Source organism: Oncorhynchus nerka, linkage group LG1 (genome assembly GCF_034236695.1).
Source record: "Oncorhynchus nerka isolate Pitt River linkage group LG1, Oner_Uvic_2.0, whole genome shotgun sequence".
NCBI lineage: Eukaryota > Metazoa > Chordata > Actinopteri > Salmoniformes > Salmonidae > Oncorhynchus > Oncorhynchus nerka.
The window spans coordinates 30,264,909-30,282,837 of record NC_088396.1 but is presented as its reverse complement, the minus strand read 5'-3'; the positions used below and the strand labels follow the sequence as shown (position 1 = coordinate 30,282,837).

Sequence of the window (17,929 nt, the reverse complement as noted above, 5' to 3'; positions counted from 1 at the left end):
CTCTCCTACATGAGTGCGCAGCTATTACCGTTGCTTTTCTTTCAGCATCACGAACCTGTCACATACCGAAGGCCTCGGTCCAATAGGTTCGTCACTGCGCAGACATGTCTAATAGAAATAAAGACTGCAGGTATTAATATTTCAAGAAAGGAGTGTATCTATTTGGTCTGGCGAAGCGGTTTTATGCGCTTACTGAATGGAAGCTGATAATTCTGAGTTTTTTTACTCGGCTGGTCTTGAGTAGAAATGATGAGTCCTTATTGTCCAAGACCGAGTACAAATATATCCGACACAGAGACACTCAAAATGTGGTTTCGAGACCGGACCGACACCTGGTCTCAAGTACTACTACAACATAGGAAAAAATACAGTTCTACGTGATGACATCATTAAAAGTTAAAACATTTAAAAAAACGGTGATTTACAAACACTATGAGATACGAGGTGACACCGTGAGCAAGAAAATACCCTCCCTAGACATTTCAAAACCTTATAAGTTCTAACTATTTAAATTAGCATACATTTGCACAAATCAATCCACTAAAAGCAATAGTAACTGTTCAAACTAGAGACACCACACCAACTTACACATGTTCAGGCTATCCTATCCTAAGTAATAAATCAATCAATTATTTAATCTATCCATCTATACTTTTTCAACTATAACCATTTAAAATGTCCTTAAATTAACATGGGTTTGAATGAGAACCATGGGAATACAGAGGTAGTTATTCAATATGGTCCTGCTACTTTGCCAATTAAGCTATAAGACAAACTTTAAACTGTTCAAGCTATCCTAACTTAAAATTCTTAAAAACCTTTATCAAGGATAGATTAGCATGACAAACCCCCACCAACAGTAACTCTTGAACCGTTCAAGCTAGAGACACCAAACCAACTTTCACATGCTCAGGCTATCCTATCTTATCATATCCAATCAATCCATCACTCAATCTTTCCATCTACTTACTTTTTCAACTATAACCAGTCCCTACCATTACTACTGCAGTTACTACCACTACTATAACTTCTTTCACAACCATAAATACTCGGATTCAGAGGGGTTGGGTTAAATGCGGAAGACACATTTCAGTTGAAAGCAATCAGTGGTACAACTGACTAGGTATCCCCCTTTCCCTTTTAAGCAAGCACACCACATTTTCTTCAGGAAATGTACTTTCCTAGTTGCACTTGATACTTCTGTGTTGATGGAACCTAAACTCATCTGTTTTTGCATAAATGATTAAAACAGCCGTTGCAGTCTGAAGTGTTAATTCACTATTATCCCCACTCACTATGCGAGATCAATATATCTACAGATCCTGCAAATAGAAAGACAAATTGTCATCCTCTTGGAGGAGAAGAAAGAAACTAAACAAATCAAGCAAATGCTACGCCTTTAATTGTTTTCATTAAAACATACCAACATATATAGCAATATATTGTAGCACTGACTGGTGTACTATGTCTGAAAACATCACAGCACATTTAATGGCATACAAAACGAGCATCAAGTACAGTTCAGAAATATGGAGGGTAAAATGTTTAACAACAGAATACATTAATCATATCTTTCCACAAGCAAACAACACAGTTACACATCACGTGCTGTAACACTAAATAACAGTCTGAATACATTTACATTTTAGTCATTTAGCAGAGGCTCTTATCCAGAGCGACTTACAGGAGCAATTAGGGTTACCTTGCTCAAGGGGACATTGACAGATTTTTCACCTCGTTGGCTTGGGGATTCGAACCATCGACATTTTGGTTACTGGTCCAACGCTCTTAAAACCCCTAGACTACATTCCATCCCAGGTGAATCCATCTCAGAGGGTGGTCTCTCTTCACTACAGCAAACGGTTCAACAACATCAACACTTTACAACAGTCTCATACAGTAGGCATCAGTAGGCATCATGACAGAGTATCAAATAGAAAGGAAAAACAGATGATTCCCTCGCACCACATACTGTATGTAAATAGTGACAGAAGATAAGCAATAACACAGCCGGTTGGAGGAGCCATGCTGTAGTTGTGGAGGTCCCTCTTCTCTCCATCACATCGTAAGCCTTTCATTCATTTCATTTCATTCATTATTCTGATATGATCTGTTGATAAACATATGGACAATATATGTTTATAAATATATGGACAATTCATGAGATGATAGTAACAACAACAAACAGCCTCAACAATGAGACCTGAAGCTCCACAACTACATTAGAAAAGCACTTCACTAGAGGGTTAAGAGTAGGGGAGATGAATTATCATGAGACACACGTCAACAGTATACCTGTTACAGACGGAATAGTCTCCCCTGCTCCAAACACATCAACAACATCATCATCTAAGTCCACCACAGTGACAAACTAATGTGAGCACACATTATACTTAATGTGCAATTTGCTCTATGGGTAAGGTAGAACAAAACAGAATGATTCAATATTGGTGCCAACATTCCATCAGAAAAAAGTACACGTACATGCACACACACGCAGTTATGTACCTTGTAGCCAGTCCACCCCCTCCTGTAGGCCCTCTCCTTTTACAGCATTACTGGCACTGAAACACAGGGACAGATTTTAGTAACCTATCCCAACACAACTGTGTGTGTCTGTACCTGCTTATGTGTGTGATAGAGTTGTGTCCTACCAGATGTGCCAGGGTTTGTCCTTGATGTTCTCCAGACAGAGCAGCTGAGAGACTTTGACTGAAGACATGGCTTCTCTCAGGTCACTCTTATTAGCAAAGAGCAGCACAGGCATCCTCCTACTGCAGATGTCTGGAGGGAGCAGGAACACCAGATAACAAGTGAAGAAAGTCTGTCTGTCTGTCTGTCTGTCTGTCTGTCTGTCTTTCTCCCCTTCTCTCCCTCTCTTACTCTCGCTCTTCCTGTCTCTCTCTCTTACCTTGGTGATTGAGAAGAGTATCAAGTTCCTCTTTGGCAACGACCATTCGTAACTTGTCTCCACTATCGATGACAAATATGATCGCGTGACTCTCTCTGTGGACACCACAACAGAAAACGATGTCATCAACAAGGGTTAGGAGGTTCAACAGGGTAAAAAACACTGAATGTGTTTCTCTACATCAGGGTTAAGCAACTAGATTCAGAGCGGGGGCCGGGGGGGCGGTAACTCTTGGAGATAGATTTAGGGTTGGGTAACCACTAAAACTGCTCTACAGGCAATACTGGTTACTCTAAGTTTAGAGGTAAGGCACCTCTGGATTAAAACGTCCTGTCATATCATGCAGGTCTATATAGATAAACAGTGCAGGTGTGAAGTCTTACTTGTAATAATGTTCCCATAGGCTTCTATATCTGCTCTGACCAGACATGTCAAACACTGTGAAAGACAAACTTTGTAGAGACACAACATACATGTTACACATTAACGCACTATAGTAATATAATTAGTATGACTTTTTCCTGGTTCACTAAGTTAATCATAGTTTACATTACAAGTCAATTACTACCTTGAACTCTTGAATTGTTCTATATTGAAGCCAATAGTTGGGACAATGTCTTGTGTCTGGGTCTGTAATACGCACAAACAAAACGCAGACAGACAAACAATAACTGAAGTGTATCAAAAATAAATGGTAAAATAGGGTGAAATAGGCTGTACTGACCTTCACCTGACTAACATGTTTCCAGTCGTCTGAGAGTGGGCCATAAAACCTTAGCTGAAAACAAGCAAGCAGTGGATAATTGCAGAGTAACAATGCAATAACACACAGGTCTTATACTGTATATAAGCACAATGTAATAACACATAGGTCTTATACTGTATATAAGCACAATGCAATAACACATAGGTCTTCTACTGTATATAAGCACAATGCAATAACACATAGGTCTTCTACTGTATATAAGCACAATGCAATAACACATAGGTCTTCTACTGTATATAAGCACAATGCAATAACACATAGGTCTTCTACTGTATATAAGCACAATGCAATAACACATAGGTCTTCTACTGTATATAAGCACAATGCAATAACACATAGGTCTTCTACTGTATATAAGCAAAATGCGATAACACATAGGTCTTCTACTGTATATAAGCACAATGCGATAACACTCACAGCTCGTATGTATAACCACAATGCGATAACTCTCACAGCTCGTATGTATAACCACAATGTGATAACACTCACAGCTCGTATGTATAACCACAATGTGATAACTCTCACAGCTCGTATGTATAACCACAATGCGATAACTCTCACAGCTCGTATGTATAACCACAATGTGATAACACTCACAGCTCGTATGTATAACCACAATGTGATAACACTCAAAGTTTGTATGTATAACCACAATGCGATAACTCTCACAGCTCGTATGTATAACCACAATGTGATAACACTCACAGCTTGTATGTATAACCACAATGTGATAACACTCACAGCTCGTATGTATAACCACAATGTGATAACACTCACAGCTTGTATGTATAACCACAATGTGATAACACTCACAGCTCGTATGTATAACCACAATGTGATAACACTCACAGCTTGTATGTATAACCACAATGTGATAACACTCACAGCTCGTATGTATAACCACAATGTGATAACACTCAAAGTTTGTATGTATAACCACAATGCGATAACTCTCACAGCTCGTATGTATAACCACAATGTGATAACACTCACAGCTCGTATGTATAACCACAATGCGATAACACTCACAGCTCGTATGTATAACCACAATGTGATAACACTCACAGCTTGTATGTATAACCACAATGTGATAACACTCACAGCTCGTATGTATAACCACAATGTGATAACACTCACAGCTCGTATGTATAACCACAATGTGATAACACTCACAGCTCGTATGTATAACCACAATGTGATAACACTCACAGCTCGTATGTATAACCACAATGTGATAACACTCACAGCTCGTATGTATAACCACAATGTGATAACACTCACAGCTTGTATGTATAACCACAATGTGATAACACTCACAGCTTGTATGTATAACCACAATGCGATAACACTCACAGCTCGTATGTATAACCACAATGGGATAACACTCACAGCTCTTATAATCAGTGGTGTAGTGGAGGGTAAACGCAAGTAACACGATTTACTCACCTTTATTTTTTGCATGACAGTACACCCACCTTTTGGGAAAGAATTCATGGAAAGTACAGGGAACGTTACTCTTTTCACCGCGACTGGCGATCAGTTTACCCACCTATGTTTTTGTTTACCACTACATCACTGCTTATAACCACAATGCCTAAAATTCACAGTTCCAATATACACTATATATACAAAAGTATGTGGACACCCCTTCAAATGAGTGGATTCGGTTACTTCAGCCACCCCCATTGCTGACAGGTGTATCAAATTCAATGGCCTTACTTAAGACCTCAGTGACTTTCAACGTGGCACCGTCATAGGATGCCACCTTTCCAACAAGTCAGTTCGTCAAATTTCTCCCCTGCTAGAGCTGCCGCGGTCAACTGTAAGTGCTGTTATTGTGAAGTGGAAACATCTAGGAACAACAATGGTTAAGTCACAAAGTGGAAGGCCACACAAGTTCACAGAATGGGACCGCAGAGTGCTGAAGCGCGTGAAAATCATCTACCCTCAGTTGCAACACTCACTACTTTACTGACTTTGACTTTATTTTCCCCATTGGGAAATGTTGTAAGTTCCAAACTAAGTTCCAAACTGCCTCTGGAAGCAACATCAGCACAAGAACTGTTCATGGGAGCTTCATGAAATGGGTTTCCTTGGCCAAGCAACCACACACAAGCCCCATGCGCAATTCCAAGCGTTGGCTGGAATGGTGGAATGCTTGCCGCCATTGGGCTATGGAGCAGTGGAAACGCGTTCTCTGGAATGATGAATCACGCTTGACCATCTGGCAGTCCGGCGGACGAATCTGGGTTTGGCGGATGCCAGGAGAACGCTACCTGCCCAAATGCATAGTGCCAACTGTAAAGTTTCGTGGAGGAGGAATAATGGTCTGGGGCTGTTTTTCATGGTTTCTGCTAAGCCCCTTAGTTCCAGTGAAGGGAAATCAACACTACAGCATACAAAAATGGCATTCTAGACGATTCCGTGCGTCCAACTTTGTGGCAACAGTTTGGAGAAGGCCATTTTCTGTTTCAGCATGACAATGCCCCCGGGGCACAAAGCAAGGTTCATACAGATCTGATTTGTCAAGATCCGTGTGGAAGAACTTGACGGGCCTGCACAGAGCCCTGACCTCAACCCCATTGAACAGCCTCAACCTCATTGAACACCTTTGATATGAATTGGAATGCTCCCAACATCAGTAATGCTCTTGTGGGTGAAAGGAAGGAAGTCCCGCAGCAATGTTCCAACATCTAGTGGAAAGCTTTCCCAGAAGAGTGGAGGCTGTTATAGCAGCAAAGGGGGGACCAACTCCATATTAATTCCCATGATTTTGGAATGAGATGTTCAACGACTTTTGGTCATGTAGTGTATAACCACAACAGTTAACACTCACAGCGCTTATGTATAACCACCATCTCCATGTCTCAGCTCACTCAACTCACATACACAACTCCGTCTCTTTCCATTGACAGGCCAGCGCGCAAAGGACGCGCGCGCCTACAACAGGCCACCACGTTAATACGTTTCAATTTAGAACACAATCAAATACATCAGTCAATGGACTACAGTAGGCCCATATGTTCAATTATAGTTAGGCCATGTCAGTGGACTTACATTACTGGGCTTGAGTTGGTTGATGATGGTGGTTTTCCCGCTGTTGTCCAGTCCCAAACACAACACGTTCACTTCTTTCTTCTTCAGACCCAGCCATCCCGACAGTTTATCAAACAGGCCCATTTGTCCTGCTTACAACATCTGATCCTAAGGTTTAAATGTGAATTCGGTATAAGCCATCTACCCCCTCAATATATAATCGAAAGTTTCTACAATTTCGCTACAATTTAGTCTAACGTTCTAAAATAGAATGTTGCCATGGATATGAGGACTATGTAACTAGACAGCAGATTGGCAGTCCAGTCTGTGAATAAGCCTATTAGACTGAATTAACGCTCTGAACCTACTGCTGACCTGACTCGCAGTATGGGGTGATTCTGAGATGGACGTTAGACAATGTCAACTTCATGAGGAAAGGTTTATTACATAGGCCTACAGTAGCCTTTACATATTCCAGTCATTCTGAATATGTACAGGCTACTGGTATTTTTTTTATATACTTTTCTTAGTAGTTGCCTATACATTCAAAAAAACGAGATGATTATTAATTATTTAACACACATCACGAGTCACGACAATAGCATAACTTGGCTTTTCTCCTGCTTTATCAGTAGTTGATCAATTAAGCACAAGCAGTAAACAAACTGTTGGATATCCACAACATCGCCCTAGCTCGAATAATGGTACTGAGTGGCGCAGTCGTCTAAGACACTGCATCTCAGTGCACTGCAGTACCTGGTTCGATTCCAGGCTGCATCACATCCGGCCATGATTGGGAGTCCCATAGGGCGGTGCACAATTGACCCAGCGTCGTCCATGGTAGGCTGTCATTACAAATAAAAGTTTGTTCTTAACTGACTTGCCGAGTTAAATAAAAATAAGAAAAAATGTTGCATGGTCCAACTGCCCCATCTGCTGGCTAGCATTAAAAAGTCCATCTAAAATACAGTGTATTCTACAAACCTCTCGGGACACTGGTAGACAAAATACTTCCAGTGATGTTGAGGCAACAAAAAAACCAAGGGGAAACTGATTGCCAGTCACGGTGAAAAAAAGTGATGTTCTCTATACTTTCAATAGATTTTTCCAACGGTGGGTAAAGTGTCAAGCAAAATAAAGAAGTTGGGTAAACTCTGCATTTACACTCCAATACACCAAATCAAATCAAATTGTATTTGTCACATACACATGGTTAGCAGATGTTAATGCGAGTGTAGCGAAATGCTTGTGCTTCTAGTTCCGACAATGCAGTGATAACCAACAAGTAATCTAACTAACAATTCCAAAACTACTGTCTTATACACAGTGTAAGGGGATAAAGAATATGTACATAAAGATATATGAATGAGTGATGGTACAGAGCAGCATACAGTAGATGGTATCGAGTACAGTATATACATATGAGATGAGTATGTAGACAAAGTAAACAAAGTGGCATAGTTAAAGTGGCTAGTGATACATGTATTACATAAGGATGCAGTCGATGATGTAGAGTACAGGATATACGTATGCATATGAGATGAATAATGTAGGGTAAGTAACATTATATAAGGTAGCATTGTTTAAAGTGGCTAGTGATATATTTACATCATTTCCCATCAATTCCCATTATTAAAGTGGCTGGAGTTGGGTCAGTGTCAATGACAGTGTGTTGGCAACAGCCACTCAATGTTAGTGGTGGCTGTTAAACAGTCTGATGGCCTTGAGATAGAAGCTGTTTTTCAGTCTCTCGGTCCCAGCTTTGATGCACCTGTACTGACCTCGCCTTCTGGATGATAGCGGGGTGAACAGGCAGTGGTTCGGGTGGTTGATGTCCTTGATGATCTTTATGGCCTTCCTGTAACATCGGGTGGTGTAGGTGTCCTGGAGGGCAGGTAGTTTGCCCCCGGTGATGTGTTGTGCAGACCTCACTACCCTCTGGAGAGCCTTACGGTTGAGGCGGAGCAGTTGCCGTACCAGGCGGTGATACAGCCCGCCAGGATGCTCTCGATTGTGCATCTGTAGAAGTTTGTGAGTGCTTTTGGTGACAAGCCGAATTTCTTCAGCCTCCTGAGGTTGAAGAGGCGCTGCTGCACCTTCTTCACGACGCTGTCAGTGTGAGTGGACCAATTCAGTTTGTCTGTGATGTGTATGCCGAGGAACTTAAAACTTGCTACCCTCTCCACTACTGTTCCATCGATGTGGATAGGGGGTGTTCCCTCTGCTGTTTCCTGAAGTCCACAATCATCTCCTTAGTTTTGTTGACGTTGAGTGTGAGGTTATTTTCCTGACACCACACTCCGAGGGCCCTCACCTCCTCCCTGTAGGCCGTCTCGTCGTTGTTGGTAATCAAGCCTACCACTGTTGTGTCGTCCGCAAACTTGATGATTGAGTTGGAGGCGTGCGTGGCCACGCAGTCGTGGGTGAACAGGGAGTACAGGAGAGGGCTCAGAACGCACCCTTGTGGGGCCCCCATGTTGAGGATCAGCGGGAGAGATGTTGTTGCCTACCCTCACCACCTGGGGGCGGCCCGTCAGGAAGTCCAGTACCCAGTTGCACAGGGCGGGGTCGAGACCCAGGGTCTCGAGCTTGATGACGAGCTTGGAGGGTACTATGGTGTTGAATGCCGAGCTGTAGTCGATGAACAGCATTCTCACATAGGTATTCCTCTTGTCCAGGTGGGTTAGGGCAGTGTGCAGTGTGGTTGAGATGGCATCGTCTGTGGACCTATTTGGGCGGTAAGCAAATTGGAGTGGGTCTAGGGTGTCAGGTAGGGTGGAGGTGATATGGTCCTTGACTAGTCTCTCAAAGCACTTCATGATGACGGAAGTGAGTGCTACGGGGCGGTAGTCGTTTAGCTCAGTTACCTTAGCTTTCTTGGGAACAGCAGACTGGTATAGGGATTGATTGAATATGTCCGTAAACACACCGGCCAGCTGGTCTGCGCATGCTCTGAGGGCGCGGCTGGGGATGCCGTCTGGGCCTGCAGCCTTGCGAGGGTTAACACGTTTAAATGTCTTACTCACCTCGGCTGCAGTGAAGGAGAGACCTCCAGTAAATACAGCCATGTTCAACCAGATACCCTTCTCATCATTCCATCATTCCTTCTCATCATCTGATGGAACAGTACCTGTAAACAATGCCTCCTAGAAGAACATGCCATCCATAGAATGAAACAGTCAGTAATAAAATGACATCTAACCACCAGAACTGTTCACCTTTATTTGCAAATAAATATCAGTTTTAAACTGCCTCTTACAGTGTGCAAGATCTACCACGTCTCTTTGAAAATGATAGAAAAATAAAATACTAGAATTATAAGTATACTTGTACTTTGTACAAAAGAGCATTCCCTTTGCTCAGCAGTAAGACATGCTAAACAGCCTGATCTGGTTTCTCCTTCCAGGAGGAGCCAAGTGTATCCTCCCTCTGAGAGGTCTGTCTGTGAACACCTGCTGGACAGGTGAGCTCGGTAGAAGTTGACTCAAAACACAGATCTAGGATCAGCATAGCCTACCTCCATCCTTACCTCAACCATTAGTGGGTAAAATTGTAAACTGACCTTCGTTCAGTTTCCAGGGGCAACTTCCTTCTACTCCGTACAGGCTCCTAAGGTACACTCCTGCTCCTGAACATACTGTATACTGTAGATGTGTGTGTGACCGACAGGGTTTGAACCCAAATCGTCTGTGCTCCACAAGACTGTGTTAGCCTGCTGAGTTAAAGCCTAAGCATTTGCTTCGGGGAGCTAATGAAAGACTTCAGGTTTCAGGCAGAGTTTGTGGTGGTTCACCTATGCTACCTGTGGATCTGGAGAGGTTTATGGGATATTACAATGCTGTTGAGGGCCATATAGAGACAAAGAGATGTTGTATATATATGTGACTTTGGTGCTGCTGTCTCTCTGTGCGTCTGTCACCGAGCAGAACATACCTCTATCTGTCTCAAGCATGGCATACATGGGAGTCTTGACAGCAAACACATATCATGACACCAACCCCTGTATGCCAAACAGCCTTGGTTTCCATTCCTACTATATACATTGTTTTCCAACAGCTGTCATAAGTCTTTAGCATTGCACAATTGGCCTGTAGAGCTAGCATGTTAGCGTGTAACAGAGTCTGTTGAGGTTTGCTAACAATCTGCTCTCAATGTCTATAGGTCCATAAGAGACTATCATTTATTTATTTCTCTTATCGTAGTTACTGAGACGACTGCATATATTGCTCATTTAGATAAAATGCTAAATAAATAAAGATAGTATCCAGATTTACTAGGGCGCTCACATACAAGACTGCACAGATATAAATATTAGTTTAGGATTATAATGGATCAATTATTCTATACACTTAAAACATTCAGAAATACTCCGCACTTCCAAAGCGGACTCTTCGTCTTCTTCAAGTATTAGCATACCCAGATACTCTGGAGAGGTTAAAAAACGTAACGAGAATACCTTATGATTACGCTTACTTATCAAACTCCAAAATAATTCATATCATATTAATTAAGGACAATCCTTTTGATTGCTCGTCTGTTAGCAGCTACATCATGGTCACAAAAACATGTAGTAGATCAAATCTACAGCTCTACCGTATAATAAGTACTGATGCTGCAACAAGGCATACATTCCCCAGGGGCAGCCAGTACAGTGTGTCTCTCAGAGTCCTGTCCCTGTCTGTATTGGTCTGTCTCTGGCTGAAGCAGGTTCAGGTGTACAAAACAGTCTGGCTTTATGGAGTTTCTGCATCAAGGTCCAAGTGTGTGGTAGTCTGAGTATGAGAGGCCCCCGGGCTGAGATGGTCCGTCTGTACGCCTGTCTGAGGCACAGGCTGTGGCTCTGTCTGTCTGTCTCTCTCTCTCTGTCCGTCTGTTTTAAGGTCTCATACATGGAAGCCATTCTCGTGTAATAGCTGCAGTCGGAGGGTCTGAATGCTGCTGACGATCCTCCTCTGGTGGCCAATCAACACCACCCCGATCCTCCGCACATCTCTAGGGGGAGAGGGAAGATACGCACGCACACACACACACACACACACTTGGTTAGGGGAAATTGTTGGGTTAACTTAAGGTATTGGAAGGATAAGGTGGGCAGGCAGTGCAACCGTAACGTTTACCGTAATTGCTGGACTATTAAGCGCACCTGAATATAAACTGCACCCACTGAATTATTAAAAAATATGTATTTTGTACATAAATAAGCCGCACATGTCTATAAGCCGCAGGTGCCTACCGGTACATTGAAACAACTGAACTTTACACAGCCTTTAAACTAAACACGGCTTGTAACAAAAATAAATAGGCTTTAACGAAACACGGCTTGTAACAAAAATAAATAGGCTTTAACGAAAAATAAATAGGCTTTAACGAAACACGGCTTGTAACAACAATTAAAACAGTAGCCTACCAAGAAAGTCATTGGTCACTATCTTCCTCCTCCTGTGCACTGAAACCACTGAAGTCATCTCCTTCGGTGTCGGAGTTGAATAGCCTCAGAATTGCTTAATCCGATGTCGGATCGTTTTCATTGTCGCTCTCGTCACTTTCATCCGGAGGCAAATACCCCGCTGAGCTCATGCTGCCCCTTCAACACGCAGCAGTCCAGCCTTTCAAAACCCGTTGATGATAGTGGATTTTTTGACAATGCTCCACGCTGTCAGGACCCACTGGCAGACTTGACCATAAATTGCTCTTCGCATGCGGCCCGTTTTAGTGAAGGATTTCTCCCCACTTGTCATCCAAGCCTCCCACTGAACAAGGAGCGCCACCTTAAATGCACGATTTACACTGATGTTGAGTGGCTGCAAATACTTTGGGCCATCTGCTTTTCTTCCCTCTGAAAGGTTTGATGTCTTTTTGCACTGAGTCAGTTCCTCACGCTGCTGTTTACAAAGTCTTATCATCGACTCATTAAGGCCAAGCTCCCATGCAGCAGCTCTATTTCCTTTTCCAACAGCCAGATCGATCGCCTTCAACTTGAAAGCTGCATCATATGCATTTCTCCGTGTCTTTGCCATGATGAGGGTGACAAAATTACGACCGTAATCAGAATGATGGGAAGTTTTAGCGCGCTCGATTTACGTCACATTATGTGACGGTGCTCAGTTTTTTGGCGGCGGCAGGAATCTTGCTAAAGCGGGAAAAATCCACAAATTAGCAGCGTCATTGTATAAACCGCGAGGTTCAAAATGTGGGAATAAAGTAGCGGCTTATAGTCCGGAAATTACGGTAGTTAAAGTTAGAGTAACATTAGAGTAACGTTTAGTTAAAGTTAGAGTAACATTAGAGTAATGTGTAGTTAAAGTTAGAGTAACATTAGAGTAATGTTTAGTTAAAGTTAGAGTAACATTAGAGTAATGTTTGAAGTAGGGAACAGTCCCTCCACTCACTCAATACTCATCTGTGCCACAGAGTCCAGTGTGCTGAATCCTGCTGCCACAAAGCTACTCTTGTATTGGCTCATCTTGATGGAATCCAACCAATCCCCGATGGAGATGAACATGTGGTAGTCCACCACCTCTCCTGGGGACTCTGCTAGACTGACAGATGGATCAAACAAAAGAGAATATAATAAGAAGTAAAAACGTTTCACTTGCAGGTGAAATCAGAATGTCTGTTAAATGAAATGAATGTGATGTACCCCTGTATATCTTCCACCAGGGCCAGCAGGCTGCTGGGGTTCCTGATCAGCTTGTCCAGGAAGGAGACCACATCAGTGAACTTGGGCCTCTGGCTCCTCTCCTTCTGCCAGCAGTGCAGCATCAGCTGGTGTAGAACCACGGGGCAGCCCATAGGAGCAGGGAGACGGTAGCCCTCCTCTATGGACAGGATCACCTGGGGTGGATGAAGGGAGAGAGTCAGCACGCACACACTTCTCGCTCATGTCATTGAGGTATTTCAGGAAGTGTGTACTATGCAATTATTACTACAGTATATCAGAGCTACTGTAAGCATGCCTCCAGGGTGTGTTAGGGGGGCTGTGTAAATATAACAGCCTGTTCATCTGGTCGGAAGCCTTGATGTCCTCTCTGAGCCCTGACGGGTGGTAGGATGGGACGGAGGGGTGACGAGGCAGAGGCAGCAACAGTCAGGGATTGGCGGGGGCGTTTGTCTTGGAAAGCACTTCTAAGCAATTCCCCAGCATCACAATCCCCATGAGGCCAGGGGCTGTGTGTGTGCTGGTGTGCGCTGTGAATAGCTGAGGGGGATTACCAAAGAGCTTTCACACTCCACAGGGTGACGGGATGAATCCCCTCCATCCCTCTGACGATTGACCTGAGACCGTGAGGTCAGTCAGCCAGGGTCTGACTCCACAACTTTTAAACCCCTCCGTTGGCCAGTCTCCCCCCCTCTTTCTCCCACCAGTGGAATCTCAAAGCTTTAGATATTATACAGTATGGACACTCATAAGAATGGTGTTTCACGATACCCAATCCCCATTAAGACTCTCAGGTTAATTCCATAGACAAGACATCATCCACAACTCACATCCTGATTGGACATCTCCCAGTAAGGCCGCTCCCCGTAGGACATCACTTCCCACATGACGATACCGTAGCTCCAGGCATCACTGGCTGATGAGAACTTCCTGTAGGAGATGGCCTCTGGAGCTGTCCACCTGATAGGGATCTTACCTCCCTGTTCTCTCACACACACACACACACACACACACACACACACACACACACACACACACGCACACACACACACACACACACACACACACGTCAGGTTCCATCTGGTTCGTGACAATGCATGCTTGAGGAAATATGTGCAATTGACAGACCATATGTTAAACAGTCTCAGTTTGAATGCACTTTTCTGAAGTCTCTCAACGTGTACAAACACATTTTCAGTTTGAGACTTTGTGTCAAAGAACAAAGAAACGCTCTGAGCTGCTTTAACAGCAGAACTAACATTCCTCCTGGCCTTTCTCCCTCTACTCTCTTTCTATCTCTTCAGATGAGGGCAAGAGTAAAATCACCAGTCTGCACAAATCCTCAGTCCATATTGTGGCTGTGACCCAACCTGCCTGCTCCCCGCTCTCTTCCCCTACTCTCGCCCCCTGTCCCCTCACCCTACCAGACCCTGGGGCGGCAGGGTAGCCTAGTGGTTAGAGCGTTGGACCAGTAACCGGAAGGTTGCATGTTCAAACCCCCGAGCTAACAAGGTACAAATCTGTCATTCTGCCCCTGAACAGGCAGTTAACCTGGGCCGTCATTGAAAATAAGAATTTGTTCTTAACTGACTTGCCTAGTTAAATAAAGGTAAAATCATTTTTTTTTTTAAAGACCAAAGTTCTGTTGAGCGGAAAATAGTTTACAGATGCCCCCAAAAGCAAAATATCCTTTCTGTTCTCTCTTCCCCTTTTCTTCCAGAATACACCCCTTCCCCTCAGAGTGACTCTGAGAATAGAGGTCACTAGGAGTGCATGCAGACTCAGAGAACTGTGTGTTTTTGGAAAAGACAGACTATACAGAACATAAATAGAACAAAATAACAGCAGTTGATCGAGTGGAAAGAAAGATGAGTGAAAGCTATTGAAAGCACAGATAAGGTCAGGGGAAGATCATAGTTACCGTGGTGGTGTAAGCTGCCTCGGGGTCGTCCTCCAGGACTCTGGACAGGCCGAAGTCAGACACCTTACACACCAGGTTGCTGTTCACCAGGATATTACGAGCGGCCAGGTCCCTGTGGACGTAACCCATGTCAGACAGGTACCTCACGCCCGATGCGATGCCACGCAGCATGCCCACCAACTGGATCACTGTGAAGTGACCGTCGTGCTTCTAATGGAGAGGGACACAAGAGAGCCAGATTTTCATTATGTCTTTCTGTTCTTTTATAATTGAAAATCAATAAACAAATGGTATTTGCTTCTCACCCTCAGGAAAGAGTCCAGAGATCCATTTTCCATGTACTCCACCACAATCATCACAGGTCTGCCTGAAATCACAGCACACAGCACCACCAGGTCAGTCAGACCGGTTAGAGATGTGACTGGAATAAGAACCTGCCCACACCCAGCTCTCCAGTGTCTGAGCAGGAGAACCTTCCTCTACAGTAATGCTACTAACCAAGCAGCAAGTCATCTCTTGCATACTGTCTGTGTATCATCATTGTGTCAATATTTGCTACAGAAAGTAACCAAGAGGAACAAATTAACACTGGCTCAGGTTTCCCTGTGTTTCATTAATCCCTGTTTGCTGAAGGACTCAGAGTGGAGTTACTCTCTGTATGATGGTTAATAGAAGATTAGATCAGGGGTTAGAATAGATACTTTATTCTAGATGTATGTGTTTAATGGACATTTGTCCCAACCCCTCCAGACCCTCAAACATTGAGAGGCTCAGGGTCAGCAATGGTACAGCACCATTGGAGCAGGTTGCGGTTTAACCTTGCTCAAGGGTTGGTACTCTCTCTAGCATCTAGGCCACCTGCTGCCCACATTTGCATCTGCACACTGTTTCCCAGTCAGAGTCTATGAGCCTGGGGAGGGATTAGCATTAGCCTTTAGCATCAACCTGCTGTTTCCTGTTAGAGTCCATGGGCCTGGGGAGGGATTAGCGTTAGCCTTTAGCATTAGCATGCTGTTTCCCTGTGAGAGTCTATGGGCCTGGGGAGAGTGGACCATAATCCACCACTGGATTAATTAACATCCTGTTTGATTAACAGCCTGTTCTAATTATTGGCCACTGTTATTGCTCTTTAGTCACACCAGGGAGGAGAGGTAGACAGGCGGGAGGTCAAGGGAGTAGGAGATGAGGAGCCACGGTAAAGGCAGAGAGAGAAGAGAGAGGAGGGGCCCGGGAGGGAGAGGGAGTCAGGACAGCAGAGAGGAGGCCGGGGTGAGGACAAAGGGGTATTTATCGGCTGTCTCCCCCTGCCTCCCATGGGGCACCCATCTCCTCTCTGTCATCTCCCAGTGGGTGAGTGTGCTGCTGAGTGCACTAATTACAGGATTACACACAACAGAGAGACAGAGACAGCTCTGGACAGCTTAATATATTATAATAATATGCATTAAAGACAGGTCTTTCATTAGAAAACATACAGCCAAATCATACAGTGATCCATAAAACTACACATTTAACCAACCAACGTTTTTCACTGTTTCAGAGCCCATTGATTGATGTTATGTTTCTTGTCTGTTGTGTTGTCCATCCATTGACAGAGAATGAGTGCCATGGCTCCATGGTAATGCATGAAAGGGAACACTAAAGGAAACCCCACTGTTCAAACTCATCAGACATTTCACAGCTCCAGATTCACACAGACTACAGCTGATTGGTTCTGTCGATCGCACGTTTAGCTTCGCTAAAGTGACATTCTGTTTACTCCTCACAGTATCCTGTTAATTGGGGTAATTGGCTCAACAGTCTGGCAGTAAGGACAGGCCCGCTGTGAGGCTATGATATCAGACTATACAATCCGAGATGTGAAAAGAAACAGGACGGGAGGTTGAAAAGTGTGACCCTGCCACGGCTGAATTAGAAGCAGGCCTCAGTCAGGCAGGGGTCGTTGTCATGATTACTTGGTTTCCTGTAAAATGTACTATTTCAATTGTATCACACTTTTTGGAGGACTGAGTTTCAGTTAACTAATGGCTATTTGATGAATTCTTCAAGACATGGATCAGTTTCCGTGAAGTGAAATAACGTTGGCGCTGACAACCCTGGCCTGCTGCTCGGCTATAGTGAGAGAGGTAGGGGGCAGGTCAGGACACTCAGTATCTGGCTCACACATAAGGCCAGTGATTTCTTCAGCTAGCCAGGCCTGAATGGGGGCTCTGTGAGGCAGTCAGTAAGTCAGCCAGCGAGAGAGAGAGAGAGAGAGAGAGAGAGAGAGAGAGAGAGAGAGAGAGAGAGAGAGAGAGAGAGAGAGAGAGAGAGAGAGAGAGAGAGAGAGAGAGAGAGAGAGAGAGAGAGAGAGAGAGAGAGAGAGAGAGAGAGAGAGAGAGAGAGAGAGAGAGAGAGAGAGAGTGAGAGAGAGAGAGAGAGGAGAGAGAGAGAGAGAGAGAGAGAGAGAGAGAGAGAGTGAGAGAGAGAGAGAGAGAGAGAGAGAGAGAGAGAGAGAGAGAGAGAGAGAGAGAGGAGAGAGAGAGAGAGAGAGAGAGAGAGATGAGAGAGAGAGAGAGAGAGAGAGAGAGTGAAGCGGTGGTGAATGGGGGCTGAAGATATAGAGCAGCTGGCTGGGCTGGCAGCAGAGAACAGTGA

At 44.0% G+C, this 17,929-nt stretch overlaps 2 protein-coding genes across 4 annotated transcripts in view; both read right to left on the bottom strand.

The window, feature by feature from the left end:
- Positions 1-1,385: 1,385 nt before the first annotated feature.
- LOC115119288 (ADP-ribosylation factor-like protein 6) lies at positions 1,386-7,027 on the bottom strand. 3 transcript variants are annotated; one of them, XM_029648066.2, is made up of 9 exons: positions 6,735-6,812; positions 5,124-5,152; positions 3,636-3,689; positions 3,480-3,541; positions 3,295-3,363; positions 2,912-3,006; positions 2,655-2,784; positions 2,509-2,564; positions 1,386-2,110 (listed from the first exon to the last, which is right to left on the bottom strand). In XM_029648066.2, the coding sequence occupies exons 2-9, from the start codon at positions 5,136-5,138 to the stop codon at positions 2,079-2,081; spliced, it is 513 nt and encodes a 170-aa protein (XP_029503926.2). In that variant the 5' UTR covers positions 5,139-5,152; positions 6,735-6,812; the 3' UTR covers positions 1,386-2,078. The 3 variants fall into 3 exon arrangements, with proteins under 3 accessions (XP_029503926.2, XP_064876807.1, XP_029503924.2); XM_065020735.1 differs by lacking the exon at positions 5,124-5,152 and having other exon boundaries at positions 2,485-2,564; positions 6,735-7,027; XM_029648064.2 differs by lacking the exon at positions 5,124-5,152 and having other exon boundaries at positions 6,735-7,027.
- Positions 7,028-9,937: 2,910 nt separating this feature from the next.
- The window catches only part of LOC115119286 (ephrin type-A receptor 6-like), a 106,361-nt gene continuing 98,369 nt past the window's right edge, over positions 9,938-17,929 (bottom strand). The window contains exons 7-12 of the mRNA XM_065017935.1: positions 15,598-15,659; positions 15,293-15,502; positions 14,202-14,351; positions 13,354-13,547; positions 13,103-13,252; positions 9,938-11,705 (exon numbers count right to left, since the gene is read on the bottom strand). Coding sequence (XP_064874007.1) covers positions 11,597-11,705; positions 13,103-13,252; positions 13,354-13,547; positions 14,202-14,351; positions 15,293-15,502; positions 15,598-15,659 — 875 coding nt within the window. The 3' untranslated portion in view covers positions 9,938-11,596. The remainder of the gene's footprint in view (positions 11,706-13,102; positions 13,253-13,353; positions 13,548-14,201; positions 14,352-15,292; positions 15,503-15,597; positions 15,660-17,929) is intronic.

What these genes read in the sequence shown, in the direction of transcription:
- LOC115119288 (XM_029648064.2), bottom strand. Translation starts at nt 6,857, where the DNA reads ATGGGCCTGTTTGATAAACTGTCGGGATGGCTGGGTCTGAAGAAGAAA. An exon ending in AACATGTTAGTCAGGTGAAG is followed by an intron (nt 3,542 to 3,635) that starts GTCAGTACAGCC and finishes TGCGTATTACAG; the next exon opens with ACCCAGACACAAGACATTGT. An exon ending in GAACAATTCAAGAGTTCAAG is followed by an intron (nt 3,364 to 3,479) that starts GTAGTAATTGAC and finishes GTCTCTACAAAG; the next exon opens with TTTGTCTTTCACAGTGTTTG.